The sequence below is a fragment of the Phalacrocorax aristotelis genome, chromosome 2 (genome assembly GCF_949628215.1).
Source record: "Phalacrocorax aristotelis chromosome 2, bGulAri2.1, whole genome shotgun sequence".
In the NCBI taxonomy this organism is placed as follows: Eukaryota; Metazoa; Chordata; class Aves; order Suliformes; family Phalacrocoracidae; genus Phalacrocorax; species Phalacrocorax aristotelis.
The window spans coordinates 128,066,610-128,086,729 of record NC_134277.1 but is presented as its reverse complement, the minus strand read 5'-3'; the positions used below and the strand labels follow the sequence as shown (position 1 = coordinate 128,086,729).

Below are 20,120 nucleotides of genomic sequence, written 5' to 3'. Positions count from 1 at the left end.
TTTTTGTCTTTTTCTATGATCATTGTTGGTAAATATATCAAACATCACTTGCAGTTAGTATGATCAAGTTAACTCCCCACCTTATTATATTATCACAGTATTCATGACAAACTTCCTTGATTATTTCAAAATCTGTAAGAAATAGTTTTACTTCAATAACTAGGACTGAATGCGGGTCAATGGGCAAAGGCTGGTGCTTAGAAGGGAATGAAGTGGAATAGGCTGGTAGACATGAAACTGAGGCCAAGTGCCAGCCTTGCAGTGGTAGTATCAGGAGGCAGAAAAGCAGACCTTGAGCTTTGGAGAAAGGCCACAGGCATCTTTTGGGATGCACGTTTATTCACTACATGTACCCCTCTTTCCCTAAAATGGCCCTAAAGCAATGGACCAAGCAACTTGTCTTCTCTAGTGGTGATGCCCATTTGAAACCCCCTATCCATATGCTAGGTTGCGGTTTTTCTTTTCCCAGTGGTTTATTTATAACTACTGTATGTTTAATACACACTTACTTTCCACATGTAAGTTTATAAATGAAGCTGTGATTTGCATTAAGTCTCTGTGTCATCCTTTTACTTGTATGTTCCACTGGACTGGAAGTCTAAAGGTATTCAGCATGTAGTGAATCTCTGCTTGATTCTAAGCAAAAGGGAAGATATTTTTAGTTGGTAGAATGTCTGAACTTGGAGTTTTACCCTTAATATGGTTTAGATTTTAGGCTTCATAGGCTATTTGAATTTTCATGTTGATTTTTTGAGCTGATTCAATTAGCTTTGAAACTTCTTATGGAAGAAACGCTTTTCTTCTGAAGTGTTTCTGCTGGTCATATTGCCCTCTGGTGGTAGATTGAGAACTGTTGGCACAAATGCAAAGCATCTCAAAAATGTTAAGCCCTGTATAAATATACACTAAAGGGGAGGAAGGGGGGATTTCCAGCTAAGTTGTTAAGACAAATTACATGTGGGTTTTTGGTGTTTGCTTGGTTATAGGGCTTTTTCTTGGATAATCATCAAGCTTCCCACCATAATTCACAGTGATATGAAATGCAAGTAACGGTGAAGTCAAAAAGAACAAAAAAGTGTTCTTCAAATGTCTTATTCTGTGTCGTCATAAGAAACAAGATTTCCAATTATATCTTCAATCATAATTTTCTAACTGTTATAAAAATCTATTTTTCCTACTTGTTTGACTTACTTTAACAGAGTCTAAGCATGGAGGAAGCAAGAATGGAAAGAAAGAAGGCCTCTCTGGAAGCTCATTTTTCACCTGGTTTATGGTAATTGCTTTGCTGGGAGTTTGGACATCAGTAGCAGTTGTCTGGTTTGAACTTGTAGATTATGAAGAAGTTCTAGGTAAGAATTTTAAATCTTTAAGATGCTGCTAATAATTATTATGATATACATTAAATGGAGGCTGTTTTAAATTTCTAGTTAGCTGAATTGATTACTGTGGTGTTTGCAAATGACCCACAAATAAGAATAGGCAATGTAGTTCAAAAAGTACATTTTAATGCTGAACCCTATTATGATGTTAAAATGGGATTCTCATAAGTCTGGAAAATGTTTTTAACATACTGCATTTATTAAAGAATTGAAGAAATTTCCAAAGATAGGTCTGGATCTCATTGTAACATGTATGCTGTGGTTCATTTGAAATGTCAGCTAAATATTCATTGTTCCAGTTTTAGGTCTCAGAAACTTGCAGCAGTGGTTGAAATGTGGCAGCTAATGTTGCCACCCCTCTGATGGACTGTGTCTATAAAGTCAGGACAACTGATCAGTCATCCTCTCATAAATGAGCTGTGGAATTACCTCAGTTTTAAGCTTATAACAGTGATAATATGACGATGTTAAGATATTTTTGTTAATATAATAGCTAAGGGTGGAAATGAATGTCTCGAATTTTGAGATATATGTCCATAGGTACAGCTGCTGTCCCTGACCCTGTAGGCTTCAACGTGCACTTTTGCAAGCTTTACAGCTTTATAAGTCTGTTGGTACATGCTTTTTTCAGCTGGACTGATTTTAAGAGAATCTTCTGGTCTGAAACTTAATTGGGTCTAGCAATGCAAATAATGGTTTCTATATTTTTACCATGCATGCAGCCAAAGCAAAGGATTTCCGTTATAACTTGTCAGAAGTCCTACAAGGTAGGATATTAGAGAAATAAGATTGCTTTATAGTCCTTCACTAAAAATTTTAATTTAGTTTGTTTTTAATTTTTTAGAGAATTACTATTTTTCAGCAATGACATGAAACTCAGTCATTTCTCATCTGTCTCATTCTTCATGGTTCTGAAGTTGATACAGTTCTTATTTCTAAAGAATTACATTTGTTCTACCAGTCTGTTGTGTTTAACTGTAAACTGATAAAGATCCTTTCTAAGTGATTGCTTCCGTACAATGGTTATGGCCTTATTTTTGTCTGTTCTAGACCCAAGTCTGAACTTTTTCTTCCACCAAACTTTTTTTTTTAATTTAAGTACCATTTGAAGAACTGTATTTAATTTATTTTAATGGCAATCAAGTTCTGCCTCCACTTAGAGAATGACAAATGTAATAATAAGCTGGCAAACTGTAAGGACTTAGAGTTCTTCTGCAAGCAGTGTGCTAAGTTTCAGTCCTATTAAAAATTATGTCTGAATTTTATCAAAACTAATTAGATAGCTCTCTACTCACTTGGTGATCCCAGGACAATTCTAATCCTTAATACCACCATACTATGCTAAAAATTCTTTTTGAGTATAGACTGGGTTCTCCTGTCAATTTTACTTAGGGCTGGTAGAGCTGCAGTTTCAAAAATAAGTGAGAAGTGTGATTTATACACCTATAAATGGGTGGACAATTTTTTGTCTGCAGTGAATGTTACACAGTTGTTGATAAAATGATGAACGTTTTTCCTTTGGCCAGGAAGTAGGCTGCTTACCTTCAATTAACTTGGCACTAAAAACTATATACCTATCTCTTTTTTTTTTTTCTGAGAATTTAGAATGGCAAGAAACATATAATCAGAAAACAAACAGTGATTATTTGACTAATTCTTGTTTTATTATTTCTTTTCCCTCAAACGTTTTGAATGTTCTGTGTGAACTTAAATTTTACTCTGACCAAAGTATGTTCACATAAAGCATATCACTTAGAGGTTTGTTTTAAATCTGTGAGCACCAAAATAAATGTGTGGAAAAAAGACTAACTTGTGTTCAGTCTGAAGTCTAGGAAATGTAGAAAGGAACTTAAATTTCCTGGAAAATATTACAAATATTTTAAATATGCTTAAGAAGAATCTGGCTAAATCACTAAAAAAAATGGTAACAACCTAGCATTGACAGTCAACCATTGCACATTGAAAGCACTGTGCTGGAAACAAACTGCTGAATACCTAATTATTCTTTCCCTCTTTGCATTTCTAGGCAAGCTTGGCTTATATGATGCTGATGGAGATGGAGATTTTGATGTGGAAGATGCTAAAGTATTGCTAGGCAAGTACATACACAGGTGGAATAATTATACAGTTGTCCTATTCATGTTTGTTTTTTGTTTAATGTCAAAACAATAATTCTGTTTTTTCCTAATTGAAGAACTTAAATTGATTTAATTGTGGGGTTTTTTTTGTAATGCAAGTGGTAGGATTGTGTGTGCAACTTGTAGCAAGTTGTATTCTTTTTCTTCTAATACAGCAACGTAAGTGGAAGGCATTTAATTACTTACAGGATGATTTTGAAGTTAGGTGGTTGATGCTGCCGTATCGACTGTTGAAAAGATGGTTTTGATTATTAATAAATGTATCAGATGCAGGGGTTAAGATGCTTCAAGAGTTAAAACATTATTTATGTTAACATGTTAAGTTGGGCCCATTTTACAATGACTTCCAACAGGCCTTTGTATTTCTTAGATGACTATTTGTGTAGCCTGTTTCTGTACTGTGTTTCCTCTGTTCTGAGATCTCCACAAGTCTGTTTGTTTTCTTTGGCCTTCAGAAATCCCACATGACATGGGTTTTTCTTTTTTGAGTTGAAACACTGGTTTCAGGCTTCTGTTCCTTGTAGTTTGGGAGAATGTCTTTCTGCTCACTCCATATCTTCAGATAGAAATTTCAGTCGTTAGTCATCTTTGTGATATTGCCCTTTTACCTGAATCTTCTAGAGGTTAAAGCATTACCATCTTCAGCTTCGCAGTCAAGCATTGGATACATACTTCTTGCATAGCTGATGTTAGAAAGTTAATTTTCTTTAACAGATTTGTTCAAATGTGAACCTATTCTGAGTACACAAACCTAGCAAGTTAAACAAATAAGCAACAAAAAATGCCAGCACAGTAGCAACCCCAGGTTGAGTAGAGGGTGGAGTGTCTCAAAGTTATGAGTAGTATATTAAGTGTTTTAGAATCATAGAGTCATTTAGGTTGGAAAAGACCTTTAAGATCATCAAGTCCACCAGTAAACCATGTCCCTAATCAGGATGCTATGGCTTGCGATTTGAAACTCATACTCTATAAAAATCAGTTTATCATCAGTTTATTTTTCCCCGCTTATGTTTGCAGAAATAAGCACGTCTTTTCGGGGGGTTCGTTTGTTTAATCCCTACATGGTTGAAGAGAACCCATGCAATGAGAATTACTGAACCAGTTTGCAGTTGTGTGAATGTGAGAGGTGCTCCAAAGAATCTCTGGTGCTCTGAATGACTTCAGAGCTACAAATTGGGTGTTAATTATAAATGGTGAATAAGGTAACGCTTTGTACAGTTATAATCCTAATCTGTCTCTGTCTGTTATGTAGTGTGTAGAAAGTGGATCTCAATCTCTTGTGGGTCATCTTAGTTGGATTCAGATTGGCAAGGTGGTAGCCAGAAACATGCTGCTGCTTTGTTACATCTCTGTTCTATGCAACTTGATATAGCTGGGAATTCTGCCAGTTCATGACAGTGTTTCTATTATAAGCTTGTTTTATCATGCATTTAGACCTTATACTTCAAATGTGACATTAAAAGGTCACAGATCAAAAGTTATTTTTATTATTTTTTAATACTTACAGGTATTATTTAACTGCAGGGCAAAGGAAATTACGAATTTAAAAAGTTACATGACATTGATTAAAATGATTAATATAAAAATTTTTGATAACTAATGTATAATATTATTAACTGAAGTTCCTAGTGAATTATTATGCTTGTTTGTATTTAACATTTAATGTGAACTAAAGAATGAACAACACTATGCAGACTAAAATTATTTCATTGATGCAGAAACTGGAAGCCTAGGTTCCCTCTTGAGGAATTTGTCTTCCAGAATTAAGTCATTGTAGTAAAGAAAACCAGATAGTAAGCCTGTAGATTCAGTTGCACTAGGGTAACTTTCTAAATACTGAATGCATAGCTCCTTGTATATTTTATTTGTGCGGATTTCGTTACTACACATGCTGTTTGAAGACTTGTTACTTTCTGGGATTTTTCTCTGGGTCAGACTACTATAAAAGCAAGTGGTTTCTCTGCTAATTTAATACTGACTTAAAAGGAGAGATACTACTGTTCGATGTTTCATGCTAGGAAGTCATACACTTTTTTCTGTTCGTTAGCTATCGCTGAACTACTGTATATTGAAATTGTGGCATGTTTAGTGGTTTAAAGTTGTCCACTTCCATAGCCTTTAGCTCTTGCTACAGATTTAAAGTTTTAATTTGCATATTAATAATAGATATATTTTAAGCTAATTTAATTTTCAGAAACGCTTCTACCAGCATGAGTTTATATTTCAAAGAATGGTTTAGTAGCTGACAAGTTAGTAGTTTTCTATATTACTTGTGCGCACCTAAATAGAAGAATTAAAATTTACTATTGTATTTCTTGTATGTATAAGGTTTGATAGGGTCTGTTGTTTTTATTTGTTCAAATCAAAGGAGGTTTGATTATGAAGTTCTCGAGGTATTGGTGTAATTTTGAAAACAGTGTACAAGTAGTGTGTTCTTTCCCCCCCACCTCACACCCAAGTAAGGGGAAAAGGGGGAACCACCTAAAACCCAGCCAGCCAACCAACCCCAAATATTTGTTGAATTAGTTGTGCATCCATTTATAAAAAAGTTATCCAAGGTAGAAATGGAAACTTCCTGAAGCTAGTCTGCAGTTATCTTGCAGATTCTTTCTTTTTCACAGGTATTTGTGAGGTTCTGTTTACTGAATTCCTTTTGGAAACGGGAAGAGAGGCTTCTTAATCCGTGCGCTCCTTTGAGGGCTGTTGTTATCAGTAATTCTCTTCCCGCTTTTTGTCCACCTCACTCTGATTCTTCTTTGAAGGAAGTTATTTTTCTCAGGAGGCACGTTATACCTCGGGAAGTGAGAACTGAGTACAGAGAAACAGTGGCTGTAGTAATATCACAAAAAAAAAAACCCCCAGACCACATCTATAGGGAGTACCAATGTCTGTTGTAATAGAATCTTTGGAGCCAAGCCATTTTTTTATACTTCAGTCCTTTTTAAGAAAGATTGCACATTCAGAAAATCTGTGGTGAGATAATAAGAGTTAAAAGAATGCTTTCGTATGGTTCAGCTGTTTAGGATAAGCTTCATACTCTTTGTTTTTCTCATGTACTACTGTAGCACTTTCAAATATTAAAAGCTTTCATATGCCCGTTCTTGTAAGAGATGTTTGCAGGAGAAGAAAGGCTTTGTCTTGTTAAATGAATGTAGGCAAGCCCTCTGCCCCATTAGTTGTGGTAACACTGTTGAATAGATGAGGATTTTGACTCCCTCAATAAGTGTTTGATTGAAATTGTAGTGTTTAGGCTTCTCTTGAAATAAAGTAGTTATTTCCTGTGAGTCACTGATTTAGCATGGTATGGCTGCCTCATTGGGCGGTTGTATTTTTGTCACTATTTTCAGGCGCTTCTTACCATGCTTATGTGTGCTTATCAGTATGTGAGTCTTACTTTGAAGGACTTACTTTGGGTTTGTTTTTTTTAGTTTAATTCTTTCTAAGACAGAAAAAGATAAATATTTTAAATAATGTGTTACTTTCTGTAACTCAGGCTGAAGTGTGTCTTTTGTTCTTTTTTAAACCGTTAGATACAAAGGCCCTTGTATTAATCTTGGATAGTTTTTGTAAAGAATTGTAAAGAAAGATTTTGAGGGTTTTTTGTTTGGTGGTTTTTAAGGTAAAGACTATAAAACTTGTTCTTCCAGTTCCTATGGTTCCCTTTGGTGTCCTAATACTTTCAAAGAAAATGTGCTGCTGTACTCCATGTTATGTTTTGTAAAGATAATTGCCCAAGAGTCTTATTCTTGACTTAGTGCAAGAACAGGGACATCGATATGGTTCTTCACGTGCTTACAGAAATGCTATCTAAAGGCTGGGGTCTTTTGTAAGTGGCATTTGGGGTTTGCTTAATTATTTATTTATTTAATGCCAGATTCCAACAGAATGATACAAGTATTTATAATTCTGTCTGGATAACTTAGATTTTTTTTTTTTTCAAGATTCAGTTTTCCGCTCTTAATTTGATATTTCTTTCATCAGTAAATATTTTGGTTTATGTCTTTAAGTCTTGCTTGGTCCAAATTTTGAAAACAAATTAGAATGATGACTGACTACTGTGCATAAAGTTAAGTCTATAAAATTTAATTTTTATAGAACTAAGCCATGGAAGAAGTTGGAGAGGGATATTTATAATACCTTGATTGCCTCCTGGATTCAATCTGTCATTTTTAAACCTTTGGGCTATCCAGTGAAAAATTAAAGAGAATGGCTGGTCACTCAAGTAGAGGTTCTGGACATCCAGGTACAAGGATGTGGAACATCATGGACTTGGAAGTTTCCTCAGAATTATCATTGATACTTTCACTATGTGCTGTAAGAAAAACATGTTGAGATGTGTTAAATGTCTCTGCTATGAACTCCTATCTTGAATGTTTCATTAAACTGCACCTAATATTGTTTTGTAGTCTGCATGTGCAACACGTTCACTTAATTTTATGTCTCAACAATCTGTCTTCACCCTTAACCCACTTTTCTGCTTCTCCTTCCAACACAAACAAAGGTTTGTTCTGGTTAGAAGTGGGGGAAATTCCTCCATCTCCTGCTTTAATGCTTACCAATAATTGACGTTTGTCATTGCTTGATCATTCTGTTGTACTTTTCCCAGAATGGAAAAGTAGAAATGTTATTTAGTAATAACTGTAAAACAGTGGATTTTAATACAAAAATCCAGGAGGAAAAAAAAACACCCTTAATCATGGCTTATTTGTATTTACAAGCATCAGTTAGATCAGTGGGTCTTGTAGCCCAAGATAACAACTCCTGGTATCAGAGAATTTAGAAGTAACAAGCTCTTTCTTTGCTGCTCTAGCCATATCTACTTCAGCTGTCTTTAGTCAGTTTTAGATTTTCTGTGTAACAATATATGCACCCATTATATTGGCTCCGTACTAATTTTTATTTAGTATTCAGTATATCCTCTGGTTTGGAATTAATTCCTGAGGATCAAGTATATTATGTAGAATATATATCATAGAAAAAAATGAGAATCATGATAAAAAAACCAAGCAAGCAAACAAACTGCAAAACAACCCCACCCAGTAATTAGAGTGCTCACTTCTAAGCAAAATCAAAATTCTGCATGGTAGAATAAATGTTATCCTTAACAGTGTGTCTGTGACAAGTTTGTTTAAATACTGTTTGCTTTTAAATGTTATTCTCAGTTATCAATTGCAAGCTGTCAAATCTGAAGGTGATGGTTAAAAAAAAAAGGCAAATTGGCTCATCTTAAGTAGTGGAGGATTACTAAAGTAAATGCTGCAGCAAGAAATTGAATATAAATGGATTCGGTTTTAGGACTAGGAAGAAGGGAAAACAAAGCTGCCGCCTTTTTTTTTAAGATTTTGGCATAATATTATGCATGTTTATTGTCCAAATTATAGCCTGTACTTTGAAAGATTCAACTTTCTTAACATCTTTCTACTTCCTAATTAGCATTCCTGTAAAGACTGCTGTCTGTGACTTGAGATGTCTTTCACAGATCCTCCTTTTACAGTTTCCTCTTTCCATCTAACTGCTGTCTTTTTTTTTTTTTTTTTTTCCCCTTCCCCTCCTTTCTCTCTTTCCTCTATTCTTGTGTAGGCCTGACCAAAGATGGCAGTAATGAAAATATTGATTCCCTTGAGGAAGTCCTTAATATTTTAGCAGAGGAAAGCTCTGATTGGTTTTATGGCTTTCTCTCATTTCTCTATGATGTATTGACTCCTTTTGAAATACTAGAAGAAGAAGAGAGCGAAGCTGCAGATGATGTTGATGGTACGTCACAGAATGATGGGGTTCAGGGAAAAAAGACTTGTGTTATTTTGGATTTACAGAACCAGTGACTGAGAGACTAATTTGATTGGCTTTCAAAAATGTCCGTGAAACCATCAGTCTTAATATAACAGGAATTTATGGCATTGAGGGGAAACTCCCAAATGGACGCTATAAAGATAGAACTAAAGTCAGCCATGCAATGTAGTTTCGCTAGTTGAAAGCCTTTCAGTGACTTTTCCATTTTTGTGATAGGGCAACAGATACTACGCAGTTGTGTAAATACGTAGAATAAAATGTGTATCTGCGGTTGTGTAGTTGGTTTCTGTATGTGCTTCAATTTGTGCATTTTGTGCACAAAGCTAAGTGTAATAACCTCTACTGTTAACACTATAACATTTGTCTTTCTAGCAAACATTAACTGAAGCGTTTTGTAACAGCTTTGATTGTAAAGTATTCTGGCATGACTGCATTATGTAAAGACATATTTATATGTTAATCCTTAATATAGACATGACAATGATAATTCTCGTGTGAAATATAATTTTAATAAATAATTTATTTTGTGATTCACTGATTTCTCAGATAGATTTTTTTTTTTTTACCTGTTCAAAGAAAAGCACTTCATTTAAAAGTGCTTGCAAATTTTACAAAAAATATTTATTTCTGTTAGCTAACATCTGTTGTATTCAGAACACTATATGGTTTATTCCCACTGATTTGTCTGTTTTCAAACTAAGTTTTCAGTCATTTTATTTAATATAACAATCACACCACAAGGGCTGTTATAAATTTGTTCAAGTTTTTTTTTTTGAAGTGGGTCTTTAATGGAAGTGGGAAGCTGTGATTATGTATTTCTAATGTAATACTGAATATATTAAAGACTAATTGGAAATTAGAATGTAATGTCGTCCGTGCTAAATTCAAGAAATTAATGCAGTTTTGCAAATTTTAATCCTTTTCTGTGAAACTGTTTTATAACAGTTGTTCCAAAAGTATTTTTTATGTACATGAATTCTGTCTGCTATCATAAAGTTACTGGTATAGAAAGGGGAGTTTATAGTTGTGTTCTGCAATTTGTATCAGGTACTAAAAGCTGAAACTGAGCTGTCATTTTAATACATGAATAGTATAATAAATCAGATTATTATTAAAATTATATGAAATTGTTTATTGTGGTGCCTGCTATGCTTAAGTTTGTATCTGTTTCCCATATAAAGTTTATATTAATGTTTTAATACTAGTGGATGCAGGCTGAAATTTTAACCTACCTTAAAATTAATTTTCACTTGGTTTGGCATGGCATGGTGTGGCAATCTTAAAGCCATGCAAAACTTTAACTTTTGTTAAATCAACCAACTCTTTAATAGTTTAAGCTTTTAAAGAGTAAACTATTTAAAAAGTAATGAAAAAATGTCAGTGTGAAGCATTTTTAAAAAAAAAGTGTGAAGTGTTAATACTACTGCTTAAGATTTACAAATGAAACAGAGCCACATAAACATTAGTCACATTTTCTTCTAAGTATTTGAGGATTAAGTTATAAGAAAGTTAATAACACATAAATTTAATGGTTTTTAGTATGAGATATAGGAAGTATAAGGCAAAGAAGATAAAAATATCCCCCTACATACGGAAATAAATGCTAGTAGACCTGTAGAATATTACTGTGAAGTTTCTTAGCAAGTGGAAGAAACTTGCAAAGTGTCTGAGATGTAGGAAATAAGCCAGCTTGGTTTGTTTTGTTTTGCTTTTGGTTTTTCTCTTAATTTTAGAAGCAGATTTGAATTAGAAATAAGAGTTTCTCACTATTATGGGACATTATTATGGGACAACATTATGGGACAATAATATCTCTCAGTATGAATTAGAAAAATTGTCATGGAGCATTGAATTCTATTGTAGGTGCTTCAGTAATGGTACTGGATAGCCAAAACGAGGAGGAAAACATCTAGTATGAGAATTCTGTATCATGAAGTTTATACCAAAAAGTTAAAATACACATTGATAATCTGATGAAATTTCAAGTGAAATAGAGGTAAATAGATTGCTTGAACCATGAGAAAGCTGCAGGCACTGAAATAGGTAACAGTTACATCAGTTTAACTTGGGCTATGGAGATGAAATGAGGCCAAGAAAGTTCTGCTTTGATATCATGGAAGTTCCTTGTTGATTTTATTGTGTGTGGAAGTCTGCTCAAAAACAATTATAGTGGGAATAAAGAATTTGTAGGAGGAGAAAAAGGGGTGGGGGGGAAGACCTAGGGGAAATATTAACAGTAAATAACTTCCTAGAGTGTTTAGTTTCCAGAATACGTTTTTTTTTTTTCAGAAATGTTCACTCTTGCCTGGTGTTGTTCTTGTTGAGTTAACGATTAAATCCTCACCAGTGGTGAGCAGAGCTGTCAAAGCTCTCCTAGTGTTTGGGATAGAAGAGTTCAATTTCAGTGAATTGCACTAACTGTTGTGCTTGCAAGCAAGACTTGGCTAGTAAGGGCGGTGATAAGATTTAGATGAGTCTTCAGTTATATCAGCATGGCAAATCTTTAAAAAGAAGCATTTTAACAGCAAAAAGGTTAAGCTGAATATGAACTGTATCTCAGCTCTTGCTTCAAAGTCCACACAAAGTGTTTGAGTTTAGTTGAGGAAATTGAAACCTACGTTTTTAGTTTGATTTGTGGTGACTAACAGGTATATAAAATACAGTCAGTATATTAATGTTTTAAAAGAAGCCCAAAACACTTATAAAGTGGTTTTAAACTATAGGTAGAAAGCTGCAGCAGCTTTGTCTTCTGATGTTATTTTAAAAAAATTATCTTGGAAGGCAAAGCTGCTATTTTCTGCCTACAGTTTTTGGTTTGAGAATTTAAAATAGGAGCAAAGTAGTAGCAAACCATGTCTTTAATGAAGAAAATATATTGTTTAAGTGATAGGGACTTTGGAGGTTTTTGTAGCTAGTAAAGAATGAAAATTCAGTGATTTTATGTTAAATTGAACATGGAGCTTTCACTAGCTACCTTCATATTCCTTACAGGTCGTCTATACTAAATTTTACAGAGCTGCAGAAGCAAATGTCTGTGACTAAAGTTGTAGTCTTCCAGTTTGGCCATAAGTTTTAGAAATATGCAGGATGCTTTTCTTTGCCAATTTGTAGTGTTGTTAAATGTTTGATAATTTAACTGCCAGTCTTCAGCAGACTTCTACAACTTTCAAAATACTGCATTTACATTTGTAGCATAAGCTTTTGATTGCTTTGTTGTGATACTGGTGTAAAGAAATAGTAGGGAAAAAACCCTTAATACCCATGTATATGAAGTGGCTGAGAACTTACGGAAGGTTTGAACCCCAGATTTCTGTGACCACCTTCAACAATATTTAATTTGAAAGTAAGACAGTGGTTTATGTTGGGGGAAGAAAATCACGATGCTCAGGACATAGAATAACCTAGAATTGAATAGAATAAACAGAAAACCATTTGCATATCTGTTGAAATTCTTATTGTAGCAGCTCTCTTCCCCCTCCCCCCCCACCCTCAAAGAATGAGCTTTTTTGAGAGCATGTTCAATCTTTCACTCTTGAAATTTTTTTAAGGTCAGTGAGTAAGTCCTACCACCTGTAGGTTTCATTTTATGGTACTTTTGCATTATTAGTTAGTCTCCATTGACTGTCCTTAGAAGAAATTTATTTTTTATGACAGTTATTTGTATAGGTTACGGTTGGCTGGAGGTGTAGAAGAAGAATGCATTGAAGCGTTAGAAGGATTTTTGTTTCATTTCATAATATTTAATGGTCAAATGGGGGAATAAGCCACCTATATTTAAACATGATTTGATTAGTGTTTGAGAGCTGGGGAAGGCTGTTGCATACAGTTCAGTCATTTTGGACAGATGCACACTATTTTCGCTGTTCAGTTGCCATCAGTTAAGCAGCTATCTTCATGATGGCACAATAGCATGAAATAGGCTAAATACACTCTTTTGTATGGTCAGTTAGGATGGATTCCTAAAAGCAAGATGTGCTTGTTGGTTTCTTGTGTCTTCTTGTACAAGATGCAACGTATGCTTCTGTGACTTCCGAAAATGTGTTCTGCCCCATGTCACCGATTTGAATTTTTCTTCCAAAATTAGGTAATTAAATAAGCAGGAGAGATTAAAGCAATTTACCGAGAATGTATTGAGAGCATTTTAGTGTTGGTTGGTTTTTTGGTTTTTTTTTGTATGCTGATTGTATGAATTAAAAAATAAAAAAGCCCCCCTGTATTTGGGAGGGTTACAGGCTGTGGTATGCTTGGCAATCTGCATACAGGTAATGAGTTCAGCCTAAGGTAAGTGGGTCCTAGCCTTCCGTCAGTAAGCTGGTTTAACAGAATACCTTGTATATCCAATGTAGCATATTAGAAATGCAGAATAATAGTAATAATTGTGTGCGGGTGTGTATGCAAACAAACATGGCTTTTTCTGACTTGCAGTTCTGCTGGAGAAGGAAAACAAAAAGAGAGAGAAAAAGTTAATAATGGTTTTGACTTACAGATTTGTATTTCAATTTTTAGTTCTGCAATTTAACATCTTTTGCTAATTTTCTGTGTGGTGAAGGAGGTTTTTGATGGGACCTCATGATTTAAGGCAAGAGTTCGAACACAAGCCCTGATGTTTAAAGCTTGGCACTTCTGTTATCCAGGCTTTGAACAAATTGCAGAAGAGTAGCAAGTTCTGTCTGTCAGCTGCTTAGTGCTAGCCTTGGCTGTATGCTTTCTATGGTAAATGTGAAGTAGCCTCTTCCTTTTTCACATATCAGTGGATAAGCCACCTTAATTAGCTTACATTTGTTGCACGATGCTGCAGGTTAAAAGGGTTTATGCAGGTAGATGTGGGGTGAAGTTTATTTATAGGAATTTTTTCATGTGGCAAAGACTTTTGTATAGCAAGGATATTAAAGTTTTCAGTATCATTAAATGAATAATTTAAATTTTGCATATGCAATAATAAACTTCAGGTTGCTCAATGTATTGTTAAATATGAGAATATTATCTGTCAGCATCTGAAACTGCTCAGAAAGACTGAAGTGCTTTGTGTTATCTATTATTTTTGTTTTGCAATGCTTGTCTCTCTGAATAAAAAGAGTATTCATACTTTTCTTTTGATGCTGAAATTCTAAAGCTGTGTTTCTCAGTTGGGGATTCTTTTTGTGGAGGTTGTTCTTGAGGATTTTTTTGAGGAAAAATAGAGGAAACTGCTTTCGTTGCAGAATTAGAATGCTTTGTAATATTCTAAGTTTCAAAGAATCAGTTAAGATGCTAAGTTATCTACCATTAAGCATTATGTAAAAATAACCACTTTGACATGAATACTTAATTTTTCATATGACCATTTAAAGCAGCTATTTGGAAAATGTTGGAAACCTATCCAGCTGTCTTAACTGGGAAGTCAACTTTTTAATTCACTGACTCTAATAGTAGTCCTTTCTGACATTCCATTATAACCACGGATATGGTTATAAATTCTATGTTTATTTTTGTATTGCTGGCACTGGACATTTATAATGTAGGACTGAGTGGGGGGAAAAAAAGGAAGACCTTAAAAACTAGCTAAAAAAAAAAGTGTGAAGACACTTGAATTGGATCTTAGAATACAGGTCCACAAGTTCAGTTACGTGATTCATAAAATTCTGGGCATTGGTTTGTGTGCCCCAAGGCTATAGGAGCATAAGTCTTTGCCACCGAGGTTACTTGGATGTGATTTTATCACATGTCCCAGGACATTGCAGTCTTGGAAAAGCAAAGTGGTTTGCACCCATGTCTTGCTTCAGCCTGTTTGGGGTTCACAAATGCGATTTCCCTGTGCTGCAGGCATTGTAGGGTCGAGGTCGAAATCAAGACACAGCAGAGTTTGTGTCTTGTGATTATTACATAATATTAAGATTTCAAAATATTATTCTACATCCTTTTCCTGTAAATGGGTCTATTCATAATATGTTAAACTATACATGATATACCGTGCATTGATAATTTGCTGGGAATCTTAACACCATTATATAAAAGCAGATTGAAACAAAGTACTGCTTGTCCGAATATTGAAGTGAAATATCAAGAACCAGTGAACAAGGTATTTTGTAATATTTCATTGTAATGCATATACTTTTATTTAAATATAATCTAATATATCTGTATGATAATTTGTGTGTATCCAAGTATCTGTAAAATTTTCTCTTTTTCCCTGTCAAGGCATGCTTTTAAGAGTGTATCTTAAAATATCCAGTAATGTTTAATTTTACTATGAAAAGAGGGGAGGACTAGAAATTTAAATATGGCTTTGTGCAACTTTGCAGAGTACCTCTTATTATTTGTATTTTCATTTATGCTGTAGTGTAACAAAGTTGGAGTCTATTCTTCCTTTTGTATGAGAAAATTCTTTACTTATTGGTCCACACACTGCTCAGAAATCATAAGTTTGAATAATGAATTTAGCCAAGTTAGAACTCTGGAATTCAACAATGATGGTAACCTGTGAGGGAAGAGCTTATAAAGGCTTTCTTATCCCAGGTATGAGTTTGTAAGGAAATTGATCTAAAAACTGTATTTTTACCTGGTTAACCTATTTTTAAGAAATTTTGGGCATGATGTCAATGCTTGATACTTTGAAAACATGTAAGACAGATATTAGATGCAAGTTGATTACAGTTACTTTAATGGCTACATTCATTAAATTTATGAATTTTTTTTTTAATGTAGAATATGGGGTTTGGTTTTTTTTCTTAAGAATAAATGTTAAGGTATATTGACACAGTTTGGGTAGTTATTAATTGTTTTCTGGAAACCTAAGCTGAAGGTTCAGGTGTCCAATGTGTAGACTCTTTATATGTCTGAATGAGAAGCCTAATACTGACACATGGCAATATCTCATTGAGTTTAATAAGATTATGTATCAGTCTAAAAAATATATTTACCATAACTTTTCTTAACTTTCTAGTTGGTGTTTGGGTAGCAATGCACCTGATTTTTGTGGTTAAGGAAGTTGTGTTCATGGGCTTTAGGTCTTAATCCACAGCAGCACGATGGTGATAATCTAATATCTTTTTATGGTATTAGAAAGATGAGGCTAAGTATTATTTGTATTTTGGGGAAGACTTCTGCCTTCATGCCGCTTGTGGAGGTAGGTGTAAAGCACAATCAAGATGCTGAAAGACCTCAATTTCTGTTAGCTACAATGGGAAAAGAGGGTAGCACCTCACTTTGGAGAGTAAGGTTTATTTTTTTAATAGAAGTCTTAACAGTCTTAAATAGCCTTAAGTAAAGCAGTAAGTATTTTAACTGAAACTAAATGGCAGCTGCTTTTTGAAATATGAGCAATACCTTTGCCAAAACAAGTATTTGCCATTGGATAAACAAACATAGACTGTATTTCATTGTAAGAAAATAATTTATATAATCTACAGTACATAGATGCTTGAAGATCTTTTGAATTAATATGTTTATTAAACATTTATAAAATTGTATAGAAATATAAGCTAGTGGGTTTGAGAGAGAGCTGGCACAATACCTAGCAGAGAAATCAGCTGCGATATTGGTCATAATTACGTGGCATCACACTCTCTGGAGAGAACTGAGCTAGCTGTAAGAAGTTAAGAAGCATCTCAAGTAGTGTGCATCTGGTAACGTGGTACTTCTCTTGGATTTATTAGTCTTCCATCTCAGTACTTGTGGGCTTGCTAGTGAAGATGCTTTATTCTTAATGAGTTAACATTTGGTATCTCTCCATAGCATTGCAGGGTGCTGTGTAAAGTTAACTTTTTACCTGGCACGGCAGATTGGAAAATTTTCTGTCATGTTTGTTGAACATCACAGATATGTTCATAACCTATTTCCATTTTGTAACAAATCAGGTGAGGAGCCAGGAGGGGTAGCCAAGAAAAAAACTAAAGTCAAAGGTATTTTTAACCTTCTTTTTCTTGTGGAACTTTATGCAGATAATGATGTCTGAAGTGCATGTGCATTGCAAATACAGTCTGCAGGTTATAATAATGTTTACTAACACTAGCTGTGTTGGCTAAGTGTTGCCTAATGGTGCAGCAAACTATTATCCTCCCCATTTTTCAATAAGTTTTTTTACTACTGATTGTATTTTAATGGCAATGCGAGTGCTTTCCTAACTAGAGGTTATATTTTGTTTGTGCAAATTTTTTTAAAACGGTTGTCTTGTTTGGATTTTAAGTAGTTTATGTTAACTTCATGTTTTGCATGTTTAAAAACAAGTTCTGATGTATTTGCGGATTTTGGTGTTGTGAAAAAATCCTTTTGTTATCTTTCATGAATTCATGATGCTGTTACTAAATTGTAATTGGTCTTGAGCACTTTAATTTCTGCCTAAGTCTGTACTTAAATAGTTTCATCTATTTCTTTTTCATGGGAGGAGAAATTTAGGTAAAGGTCAATAATTTCTCCTTTAATATTAATTGCAGGATTGCAGTGATTATACTTACAAATTTTCCAAAAGCTTAAAGTAGGATAGCTTGCAACCAACTTATGCCACATATTTATTTATAATTATATTGCTGTATGAACAGGACATAATGGTCTAAATGTGCTCAGTGCACCAGAGTGACTAAAATAGCTAATTAGCCTCAGCAAAACACCAAACTACCAGGTGTACTTCAGGTGCTTAATTCTGTAAGTGTGTTGAGCTATCTCCACACAGCATGGTGCTATGTAAAGAACACAGTCTCTTTGTTGCGTTAAAGACACTTAGACTTCAATGAGTTTTTTCTAGCAGTATGTGAAAAAAGCATGCTGTTTATAATACAGAGTCTCATTAGGAAAAAAGTGCATTTGCTGAGGGGAGCTCTTATGCTCATATGAATGTGACTTTTCTTCGCATCTTGCATGCACGTTGAAATTTTTAGCATTTGTTCCACATTGTGTTTGGTATGACCTGGTTGCAAATTATGTGTTTCCAAGAATGTAATAAATGTCATTTACCAATTCATTCCTGAGTTTTGGATTATTTTTCAATGTTTGATATGAGAATGAAGAAATGGTATGATATGTTTCAAATGCTTTATGCAAAAAAACCCAACCAAACAACCAAACAAAAAAATCCCATCCCCCCACCCAAAAAAACCCCACACCAAACCACAAAACAAACAAATAACAAAAACAGTTGGCAGGTACTGTGATGTTACTCCTTTTATACTGAGCTGTGTGGTTGCGTTTTTCACTCCCAGAAATGTTACATAGTGGTTAAAGGCAGATGTTACAGGAGAAATGTTGTCACTTTTCTGCTTTTTACCTCAACAGACTGCAGTTTCTTGAAAGTCTCATAAAAATAGAGCTGTTGCATTTTTTGTATATAAAATCTTTATAGCTTTTTTAATTATGTGGAATTATTAATTTTAAATACAAATATTGCATATTTAATGGGAAAAATTCTAGTTTTTATTGAGTTAGAAATTCCTTATTCTGGAGAATGCTGCTGGTACTGACAATGTTTTTCAAAACCGAGGGCAAAGTGGAAGCAAATATTGAACATTTAAATTCCAAGGATGCTGTTCTGAGTGTTCTTCTGATATTTTACCTAGATACCGTGTCACAGCCAAATGTGAATTGAAATAGAGAAAATAGGCACAAGAGATAAAACTCCAAAAGTAAAACAAAAAAGTATTACTAATAACGCTACATGTGGAAAAGCAAAGGTATAAGAATTAATTTGCAGTCGCTACTTTGATTTCACTGAATAGGGTCAAACCAAGTAAACTTTTTTGGAGTTGATTTACTTCACTAGGACATCGCTGTTTCTTCTTAATTATGGTGTACTTATTTTTGTGAAATATATACTTATGATATATTTTTAAGCCTTGTCCTAATATGAGGTAACAATGTCAGTAAAATGTGTTGTACATTTGTGGTGTTATAGCCCTTTCAATTGTAGTTCTAGGAAGTTGAGAAAATTGTGGAAAAAAAATGCTCTTGACATTTCTAGATCCTGCAATGGTCACACTGTTGCCAAAAATAGAAAATTTAGTGTGATTTTTCATGCTCACAGACAAAACTCTCTTAAGCGTTCTGCAAAAGTTAGCTAACAGACAATAGAGGCATGGTTTTCACTAGATTAATGCTTTATTTGGATGCAGTTGCAGTAAGCTAAGGTTATTGGCTGCTGCATGGTGTGAGATATTGCTAAAAGTCAGAACTAATTTGTTTAAATGGCTTAAAGCTTACATAGTTATTTATACAAGTTTAAATTGGTAGCTAACATTAAGAATTTGATGAAAGCTTTTAGATATTTGCTCATAAGATGTTTTCTGATCTAAGAATGGTTCTCTTATTGAACATTTCCTCTTTTTTAAATGAAAAACTAAAAAGTAAAAGAAGCTATTAAAGAACCACTCAAGAAATTAAAGGAGAAGCAGGAGACCAAGAAGGAGGAAATCAAAGATGGGGAAGGAAAAAAGAAAGCCAGGAAAGGAAAAGATGCTACTGATCGAAAGGACAACAAAGCTGTTGATATGAATAAATTAAAGAAAGATTCTGAGAAGGCTAAAAGAGACAGAGGAAAGGAGAAGGAAAAAAGCGTAGACAAAAATGTGAAATCCAAGGAGGCTACAAAAAAATCAGCCACTGAAAAGGATGGTACTATTCAGGTGGGAAAAGACAAAGAAACAAAAAAGGTAGTTAAAAACCCGTCCAAGGAAGACAAGAAAGAAAAGAAATAAACAGAGTTCTGGCTGTGCTAATGGGGAACAGACCTCAGGAATGAGAAATGCAGCATATTTATATGAATGTGGTAAATATGGCAATAAGAAGATAATGTTTTCTGGATAAGTGTGAACAAAGGCTATATATAATCATTTTTTGGAAACTGTTG

General features: G+C 34.2%; 1 protein-coding gene across 7 annotated transcripts in view; it reads left to right on the top strand.

The window, feature by feature from the left end:
- The window catches only part of ASPH (aspartate beta-hydroxylase), a 118,019-nt gene that overhangs the window by 16,979 nt on the left and 80,920 nt on the right, over positions 1 to 20,120 (top strand). For 6 of the 7 annotated variants that reach the window (XM_075085104.1, XM_075085103.1, XM_075085101.1 and 3 more), the window contains exons 2-3: positions 1,200 to 1,349; positions 3,406 to 3,474. In XM_075085104.1, the coding sequence (XP_074941205.1) occupies positions 1,200 to 1,349; positions 3,406 to 3,474 (219 nt within the window). Of the gene's footprint in view, positions 1 to 1,199; positions 1,350 to 2,101; positions 2,147 to 3,405; positions 3,475 to 9,097; positions 9,842 to 20,120 lie in introns of those variants that run through there. The other variant, XM_075085108.1, reaches the window with a different exon arrangement.